Source organism: Tetrao urogallus, assembly GCF_951394365.1.
Source record: "Tetrao urogallus genome assembly, chromosome: Z".
Lineage (NCBI taxonomy): Eukaryota > Metazoa > Chordata > Aves > Galliformes > Phasianidae > Tetrao > Tetrao urogallus.
In genome coordinates, this window is record NC_136816.1 from 75,113,697 (window position 1) to 75,123,523 (window position 9,827).

At 47.3% G+C, this 9,827-nt stretch overlaps 1 protein-coding gene across 1 annotated transcript; it reads left to right on the forward strand.

The window, feature by feature from the left end:
• Positions 1-298: 298 nt before the first annotated feature.
• On the forward strand, positions 299-4,357 carry ST8SIA3 (ST8 alpha-N-acetyl-neuraminide alpha-2,8-sialyltransferase 3; the record flags this gene model as incomplete). The annotated part of the gene is made up of 4 exons (XM_079548093.1): positions 299-477; positions 1,011-1,133; positions 2,831-3,388; positions 4,075-4,357. The coding sequence occupies 4 exons, from the start codon at positions 299-301 to the stop codon at positions 4,355-4,357; spliced, it is 1,143 nt and encodes a 380-aa protein (XP_079404219.1).
• Positions 4,358-9,827: the final 5,470 nt, after the last annotated feature.

A 9,827-nucleotide genomic window follows, 5' to 3' on the forward strand; every position in this document is an offset into this window, starting at 1 on the left:
CCGGGACCGGGAAAGGCGCACCGGGGGACGTCCCCGGGTCTGCCGGGCGTGCGCCGTGCCTGCCGGGGGGGTGCTCGGCGGCGCTGCCGGGGCCGCCGGGGCCGGGACACGAGGAGGGGGGGGGGAACGGTTGCCGGCTGCCATTTCAGCGCGCCGCCGCCCGCTCCCTCCATTTTCTTGCCGGCTGCCGGCGGTGTCGGCCCCGTCCCTGTCCCCGCCGCCTCCGCGCCTGCCGCCCCCGCATGCAGCCCCGCGGCAGCCCCGCCGCACACGCCCAGCCGCGGGGCCGCCTCCCGGCATGAGGAGCTGCAAGATGGTGCGGGTGGCCAGCGTGCTGGGGCTGGTGATGCTCAGCATCGCGCTGCTCATCCTCTCTCTCATCAGCTACGTCTCGCTCAAGAAGGACAACATCTTCGGCGCGCCCCGCGCCGCCGGCCCGGGGGGGCCCCGCATGTACATGTTCCACGCGGGATTCAGGTGAGGGCGCGGCTCCGGATGGCCGCCACGGCCCGGCACGACGCGGGGGCAGGGGGCCGCCCCCACCCGCTCTTGGACTGGCACTGGGAAAGCCCTAAAGCGCTCGGTGGGAAAGCCCCCGGAAGGCTCCGCGGCCCCGGCGATGGCTCCTCTCTCACCGCGCTGCTCCCAGCACTCGGCGGCCTGCGGGAAGCGGGCGGCCCCAGTACCGCGGGACCCCCGGGCCGGGCGTGAGAACCTCGGTGCTTAGGGGCTGCTGTAGAGTGGGCACGGCACGGCTCGGCACGGCTTGGCTCAGCCCTGCATAGCTCAGCGCAGCCCGGTTCGGCTCGGATCGGCCCGGCCCGGCTCGGCTCAGCCCGGCCCGCGGGGAGCGGCGCGTCTCCTCCGACGCTGTCCGTGGTGCTGACGCCGGTCTTTCTCAGCTGGAGACAGCGCGCGGCCTGTGTGTGTGTCCGTGTTCGTGTGTCCGTGTGTCCGTGTTCGTGTGTGTGTGTTTCCGTGTCCATGTGAGTCTGTGCGCACACGTTTAGGTCCCAGTTCGCGCTGAAGTTCCTCGACCCCTCGTTCATCCCCATTACAAATTCGCTGGGCCAGGAGCTGCAGGAGAAGCCGTCCAAGTGGGTATTTAACCGGACAGCGTTCGCACAGCAGAGGTGAGCGTGCAGCTCTTCCCACTTGTCCCCCTGTCATCATCTTCCCAAGAGTTGTCCCCTCCCCCTGAATATTTGAGAAAATGCAATTAGGGACTGCTAAATACTCTGGATTCTGAGTAATTTGCCAACAGTGAGAGACAAAGGCTGAATCACAGCATTTCCCAAGATGGTAACAGCTATCTTGGAAGAATTGATTAATTCAGAGCAGAACACCAAGCTGCAGCACACATTCTTTTACCAAACGGAACGTGACCCAGTTTCTCAGAGTGCAGGAGAAATTGTCATTCCTTCAAGATAAATAGCTGGTTGATTAAAGCTCAAAACGAATCAGACTGTAACAGCCATGAAGTGCTATGCGTATGGAGGGCAAAACATGTCCAGCAATTCTGACTAAGTACAGTGTGGCTTCCAGCTCCACTCTGGCTGTGGACTGGGCAGAAGGCAATTCAGTGGGGACACCAAGAGCCCAGACTACCCTGAAATGTCTTCACTGCACATTGGCTTCTGCTTGCTGTTCACAGGTTCATGGCCACGTTGCATTGTGGCAATGCAGAGACCTTCATGTTTCCTTAACCTTCCTCAAAGCTTAATGTGAAACAAGATGGATTTTTATTTTCTTCACTACGATGTGATGCCTGCCCTGCCTCTTTTATTTAATGGCTTTACTGCAGTATGTTTATATACAGCAGTAAAGTCGTGAAAGAAACAGAAATCCTTTAGCCATTTAAGATGACTACAACCATCTTGGACTACAACATCTTGGTTTCATATTGATGAATGCTTGCCATTTTAGAGGGCGCATTATGTCTCTGCCCACATGTCCCATTTCAGGAGCCCATCAGCAGCTGCAGGCCATCGAGATGAGATGGCATCTTGCCTGCTCCATCCTTTCTTTGGGGTCTCCCTGGCTGGTGCAACAGTGGCCACTCATCAGTATGGCCTCATTCCTGGCACCACCACCTCATCCTTAATAAATAACTGTCACCCTGCTGTTGGTATGAGCTAATGCCTCAGGATCTGCTGCTGCATTTGTCTGTCATCCATAACCCATAATTAGGGGACCCAATGGGACTCCATTAATGCTTAGATACTGGAGGATGTGAGTTGGAAGAAAGGTTGTTTTCCATAAACATGAGCAAATAAAGTGGTATTGGTTTTCTAATTTTATGCTCTGCTGGGGAAATTCCTGAGCAAGGTTAGTTCTGCTTGTTTTTTTTTTTTTTTTTTTTTTTTTTTTTTAATTATTCCAAATAACCTTTGCAAAAACGTCAGCATGTTTGCTCTAATAAGACATTAAGGACCTATGTTTACATAAAGGGAGACAGTGACTGTCACTTGTTCCATGACTAAAAGCTTCCTGATGAACACAGAAGGAATATTTGCATTTAAGAAATCAGCTATATTACTGTTAATTCAATGGGATATTCTGGACTTCTTGGTTTTGCTTCAGATATCTTATGGCAAACACAGTGTCCATCATTACCATAGATCCATGGTCCAGTACTGAGAGCTCCCTCATTGCTATCTGTTTATATTGATTTTAATTCTGTTGCACTGCATTGCTCAGTAAATGGCTGTATAACATTTTAGAAAGGAAAACTCAAGTCTATCTGGAAACAAGTCTCTAACACAGACAAAGGGGAAATACATGTCAATGTTTTCTTTTTTTTTTCTTTTCTTTTTCTATTTTATTTTAGACAAGAAATCCTTCAGCATGTCGATGTCATAAAAAATTTTTCTTTGACCAAGAATAGTGTTCGGATTGGACAGCTGATGCATTATGATTATTCCAGCCATAAGTATGTTTTTTCCATAAGCAACAACTTCAGATCACTGCTCCCAGATGTGTCACCGATCTTAAATAAACATTACAACGTTTGTGCCGTGGTTGGAAACAGTGGAATCCTGACTGGGAGTCAGTGTGGGCAAGAAATAGATAAGTCTGATTTTGTTTTTCGCTGCAATTTTGCTCCAACTGAGGCATTCCAAAAAGATGTTGGAAGGAAAACCAATCTCACAACCTTCAACCCCAGCATCCTGGAGAAGTATTACAACAATCTCTTGACCATTCAGGATCGCAACAACTTCTTTCTGAGCTTAAAAAAGCTTGATGGGGCGATTCTTTGGATCCCTGCTTTCTTCTTCCACACGTCAGCAACGGTCACTAGAACACTGGTTGACTTCTTTGTTGAGCATCGAGGCCAACTAAAGGTCCAGTTGGCTTGGCCAGGAAATATAATGCAGCATGTTAACAGGTGTGTATTTTTCTCTCGCATTTAGCTTGTCAAAACACGTATTTCTCCCTATGTGAACCCAATGGTTTTTGTTTTCCTAGTCTTGCCTTAACTCCCTGGCCAGTCAGGACCTGGCGCTGTTTGCTTTCAGAGCTCATGCAGTTCTGTCATTGCTTCAGTAAGTGCTCCAGGGTCTGTGCCATCATGGGACTGTTCAACTGTTCCCACAGCGGCTTCCGCAGAGGCAGGAGGAGTGCGGAGGAGTTGAGTGAGATTCTGCATAAGAAAAGAACCACTTACAGAAGAACTTACTCTCAGCTAGCAAATAGGGTGCCAGCAGACATCTGCAGAGTGATCTAGGCAAATCTATTGTAATTCATGTATGGGTAACATTGCCACCTCTTTAGAAAATACACTTCACCAGGGGCCAAGGGATTTGCTTTTCTGGATAAGGCACTGTTTTTCCGGGTGAAAAACCAAAAGCAGACCTTGAAAGAGAATGTTTAGGCATTTCTCTTCTTTACAGACTGACCTGAACAGCAATCCTTGCCTTACTCCAGTTATCAGCTGTGAACACTGATGTTCTCCATGCTATAGCATTTTTGGTGGTCTCCAAATGATACTGTAATCATATTTTTTCTTACAACAGGCCCACGATGTTACTTGTATCCTATAATAATTTGCCTTTGGTTTTTTTTTTTTCACAGATACTGGAAAAACAAACACTTGTCACCCAAACGGCTGAGCACAGGTATTCTCATGTATACCCTTGCTTCTGCCATATGTGAAGAGATTCACCTGTATGGATTCTGGCCCTTCGGGTTTGATCCCAACACAAGGGAGGACCTCCCGTACCACTACTACGACAAGAAAGGAACCAAGTTCACCACCAAGTGGCAAGAGTCCCACCAGCTGCCTGCAGAGTTCCAGCTGCTCTACAGGATGCACGGTGAAGGACTGGCCAAACTGACCTTGTCGCATTGTGCCTAAGAACCTAAATCTTGAAGTGCCAAATGATTGTCTAAAAAAGTGCCCAAAATCTGAGTTAAATGCTCTTCAGATACAATTCTAAAAAAAAAAAAAAAAAAAAAAAAAAATCCACCCTAAAATATTTTCCATAGTATGCAGATGCTTTTCAATCACCCTTGCCATTGTTCATCAAAGGGTCTCAGCACATTTAGCAATGCAGAAAATGCAGAAGCACTTATCAAATTCTGTGGATGCTATTCAAGCAGCAGCACAGTGAAGCTGAAGTATTTTGCTTTTATATATATGCTATGAAATATGTTTTAAAATCTTTTCATATTTCAGCATCCCACTACATGCCTGTAAACATCTTATTTCGGTTGTTCCTTTCAGATTAGGATTAGGAACTCTGCTTTCATAAGGCATTGCTTTTCTCGTACATGTTGCTGTGAGTTGCTCAGCATACATGGATTTGCCGTGGCCAATTGGTAGAGCCACCCCGAGCCCCAGCTCATTGTCATTTACAAGTTCCTCAGTGTGGAACTCCATTTCCACTGCTTGCATATTTTCGTACTTACTGAATTTAACATTTTTTTAAGAACAGCAATGGAGAAGGTCAAAATATGGCTTGTACTTGGTTCCCCAGCCCCCTGTGTGTGTCAGTGCTGTATGCTGCAGGGGGAGGGGGGGAGGGTGAGTGATTCCCATCCCAGTTAACTGTACAGGAAAATGTCCCCCCACCAGCCCGAGGGGGAGATGGAGTGAGGTCAGGGCAGCCCAGTTTCTGAGAAATGGCCTTGAGAGGGAAGTAAGCACAGTGGGTATGTGGAGAGCAGGAGATATGATTTTCAGGGTCCCAGTTTACATCACTGAGTTCATGGTCAGACAGCTGAATAGGTGGTCTCGTGTTCTGGTCAAGAACAGATGTTTGAGGAGATAGAGCTTTCTAGATACCTTTGAAGGTCAGGCTGGTTGCAAAAAGGACAAATCATAGGGTTTCTTGTATTTGAGAATCTTGGCCATGTTGTCTCAGGATAAAGGAGTCTGTAAAGCAACTGTTTTTTCTTATTAAAACGAGTATGCTTCAAAGTATTTTAACATTTTTATATTACTCTGTATGATGCTGAGAACTGACTATTCATGGAAAGACAATGCAGAAGGCAATTCAAAACCATACCTTAACAGTGCACATTTTAGTGCACAGCACCCACGCTTTGGGGGATAAGTGGCTGCACCTGGCACGCGACCAAATTGGGTGCATTCCAGCAGGGAGGGAAACCTCATCCCTCTGCACTGCCTGTAAATATGAGAATTTTTAAAGCCATTTTGAAAACGCCCTGTAATTCCTTGTTTTATTTATTTTCTGGCTTTTACTTTGGCATCAGAGCTGCGAGGGGGCTCGGATGCTCTTTGGCACCGCCAGCCTGGTGCCCACACCTTCAGGCACGCTGCTCAGGATGCTGATGGCTGCAAAGTTCCCTTCCCTGAGCACAGTCCCAAGTGAGACCTCAGGCACTTCTGGCTTGCCCCACTGCCTGTGCTCGTCACTGCTCATGCAGCAGAGCATGACTTGTGGCAAACGTCCTCATGGAGACGTCGCTGTGCAGCAATGCCAGAGCTGTGCCGTGCGGTGCCATGTGCTTTATTGATAATATTGCTGTTGATTATCTGTGTTCAGAGCACCCATCCCTGCCAGACATCGTTCCCTGGGTGCCGGAACACACCCAAAAGCAGAAACTGCACGGGGAAGGGAAGGTTCTGTGCCAGTTGTTAATGATGTACAGTGATTAATCATTTCCAGTGCAATTTGCCGTTGAGCTGTACTGCAGATGCATGCTGGCTAAGTCCTGGATCACTTTGCAGTTTATGGCAGTGTGCAGAAGGGAGTCCTGGGGACAGAGAGGCTGTGGTCTGGGACCCCTTCTTAATGGCAGGTGTTTTTGTTAGAAGGCAGGCTATCAATTTTATGCAGGGAGTGATCATCTCTATTAGCAAATTATAGAAATATGGACAGTTATCATTATATTTGCTTGAATGTGGATGCTGATGCACTCTGTACAGTTTTTTGGCTCTGAGTGGCGCTTGGCTGCTGTGTGTTGTTTACATGGTACAACAACTTTAATGTAGACGTAAGGGTGTCCATCCGTCCGTCTGTCCTGACAGCACTTATCTTCTGTCCATTCAAAATGACTGCTCTAGAGCACCCGTGTTGGAAGATAATCATTAAAAATTACATGCTGAAACCAAAAATTGCTCCAAGATTGTTCTTCAGTTTTTCTTATTTTTTTTCTTTAAAGTAAACTTTTTTCCTAATCTCAATAAGGCTAGGCAGGCTAGCTCATGAATCTGTGTTCTCCTGGTGGTGCTGTCCCCAGCCATTTTTTCTTGGGGGTTGAACTGGATCGAGGGGCCTATGAGAAAGCTGGAGAGGGACTTTTTACAAGGACAGGCAGTGCCAGGACAAGGGGCAATGGCTTTAAACTGGAAGAGGGTAGATTTAGACTACATTTTAGGAAGAAATTCTTTACTGTGAAGGTGGTGAGACACTGGAACAGGTTGCCCAAGGAGGTTGTGAATGCCCCATCCCTGGAAACGCTCAAGGCCAGGCTGGATGGGGCTGTGAGCAACCTGGTGTGGTGGGAGGTGTCTCTGCCTGTAGCAGAAGGTTGGAACTATGTGATCTTAAAGGTTCCTTCCAACCCAAACCATTCTATGATTCTGTGATTTTATGATCTCCTTCCAACCCCTGCGATTCTGTGATTCTCTTTTGAGATCAGAGAAGTTGCATGGACGCCAGCATGTGTGGCTGCACCACTGAGTGCACCTACGTTGTTGAGAACACCAGAATGGGAAGCTTTTATGTGCACGGGCTTTGCTCCACCCCCCTTAGTAGGGCAAATGGGGCACTCCTGTAGATTGCTCCCAGTTGTGATGCAAGGCCCAAGGCAGAGGATTGTGAGGCAGTCCTGGGGTTCTGCTCTCAGGGCAGAGGTGTCAGTGCCAGTCCCAAGGCATGGCCATTGCCAGTGAGTTGCGTAGAAGCACAGGGTGTGGAGAAAGAAGGAAGCGTGGAAACGGCTGCAAATATTTGGAAATGGGAGCACAGAAAAATTATTGACAAAGGGCCATATTATATCATTGATTTTTAAGCAAAACTCCCCATTGATTTTTTAGAACCACATTGAACATTTCAGAATCATTGATTTTAATGGGGAGTTCTGCCCCGAAATCAATGGCACAATACAGCCCAAAGTAAATTGCTTCTTAGTATCAATATTTTTTGTCAGAGCTGTTGCAATGTGGAAAACCATCTTTAAATTATGCATCCTTTGTTTCTGCCTGTTTTCTTAGATCTCTTTGAATTCTGCTTTTCTCTGGAGTCTGAAGGGAAGGGCAGTTGTGCTGGCTGGGCTTCATTCCCAAGCCCCGCTCCAAGGCTGGGTTCTGTGCAGACCCCCAGGTTGGGGTCTCAGTACTTTGCCTGGTGTCCCTCAGCCCCTAGGAGCCATCCAGATTGTGCTGCTGGAGATGAGGTGCTGGCACCTGCATCCAAGAGGAGGTCGGAGGAGTTGGGTTGCGTCTCAGAGAGATGACAACCCAAAAGTGCAGACAAGAAAAGGAATGAAAAACAGACACTCCTTAAATCAGTGTCCTTTCAGAGTAGGAAATAGTGTTTTTCTTAAAAAAGAATGCGTGCTCCTGCCCAGCAGCCTGGCTCTCTGCTGCAGGAGCTGCCAGATGCAGCCCTTGTGTTTAGGACGGCAAATCCCCTCTGCATTTGCTAGCATGTTGGCTAGACTCTTCCTTCCCTTTTGCTCAGTCCAAAACCTTCCCGTCGCTGTCTATCTAAATGAATTCATGATGGTTCAGGGAAAATACTCACTATTATTGCTGAATGTCTAGACAAACAAATATAGCTAAATGAAAGCACACGTAATGCAGCGTGATCGATACTTGCAAGTACAGAACCTTTCAGTTTACAAAGTCAGGAGGAGCTCTGGGCAAAGAGCTCCTGATGGCAGCCATGGGGTGATGGCACTGCAGGGACATGGGGATACGGTGGTGGTGGTGCTGGAATGGGGCCATCAAGCAGAGAATGGAAAGAGGAGGTGTACATAGAATGGGGATAGGTGTGCTACCTTTCCTTCTCTTTACATCCTTGTTTGGTACTTTATTTGCTTGTATCTATTCAGTGAATACATTAGGACACAGTAGGATACATTAAGAAAAACACAGATGTTTTGGCTTCCGGTTTGAATTGTGGAGTATACCAAAAAGTATTTGTGAAATATGACTAACTGTGAATGGAGATTGCAAAAACAAACCATTTAGAAAGCAGGTTTTCTGTAAATGAATGTGTCTTTATTCTAATGGCTATACAGTTCAATGCCTCATGGAGTTGTTTCCAATAAAAAAACAAATACTAAAAAAAAAATTAAAAAATTTAAAAAAAAAAATCAAAAAATGCCATAATTGTAATAAAGGGTTCGTTATTTAATGGCCATACTGAAAGCATTATTTATTTTTAAAAGGCTGGTGTTGATAAAGGGCCAGAGTAATGTCTCAGGTGAAAGGCATGCAAGGCTGCACACGCTGTGAAATGTGTCCCAAGCAGAATCACTGCTTGGTCCTGCTCCCCTCAGGTCCCTGCTGGCCTCAGGGCAACCAGAATGGGATCAGCTTTGTCCCAGGGGGATGGATGTGGCCTGCACAGTGCGTGGTGCATGTAAATACGTCGTCACATTTGTAAGCAAGGAGCCTGGTTCTTGTTGTAACGGAGTGCTGCGTCGTGACCATCGTTTGTGGAGAAATAAACGCGATGATTCATTCTGAATCTCTCAGCAATGTTATTGTTTGGTGTGAATGTGCCTGCAACATTGACTCGTGCCAAAACACGATATTGAATGCATTGTTTTTAAATAAAATATTTTATTGTGCATTGAAAGTCTGTAAAACTCAACTGCGTCCACTTCTTCCCTTCGCGTTTTCTTAACCACACGCTGTCAATAGCAATTAATGGCTTGAACTGGAAGGTTTTTCCATGCTGTAGGCACACTCTGCAGAGCAGCAGATTGTCATTTTAATCAAGAAGTGTTCCATATTGCAGAGGGTATATTGAAGCTGGAAACACACTCAGACAAACTACATGGCAGTGTGCCGCGAACACTCAACGCTGGCAGGATGTGGCCCCAGCTCTGCACAGCCCGGTGCTCTGTATGCAATGGGTCAACCTGTAGGCAGCCCCCAGAGTTTGGGATTGAGCTCAGGATTGAGTTCAGGATCCTCTCCAACCCCCTGCACCTGATGCTCAGTGAATGGAACTTGTTTGCTGTCTCAGCCACGTGTCTGCCATGCACATCTCTGAGACCTTTTCTATTCAAAACTGAATCCCTGGTTCAGTGATGTCCACTGCACTGTCCTGTGGATCTAGTTCAGCATTGGTACAGCTGCCCAAAAAGGTGGTGGAGTCCCCATCCCTGGGAGTGTTCCACAG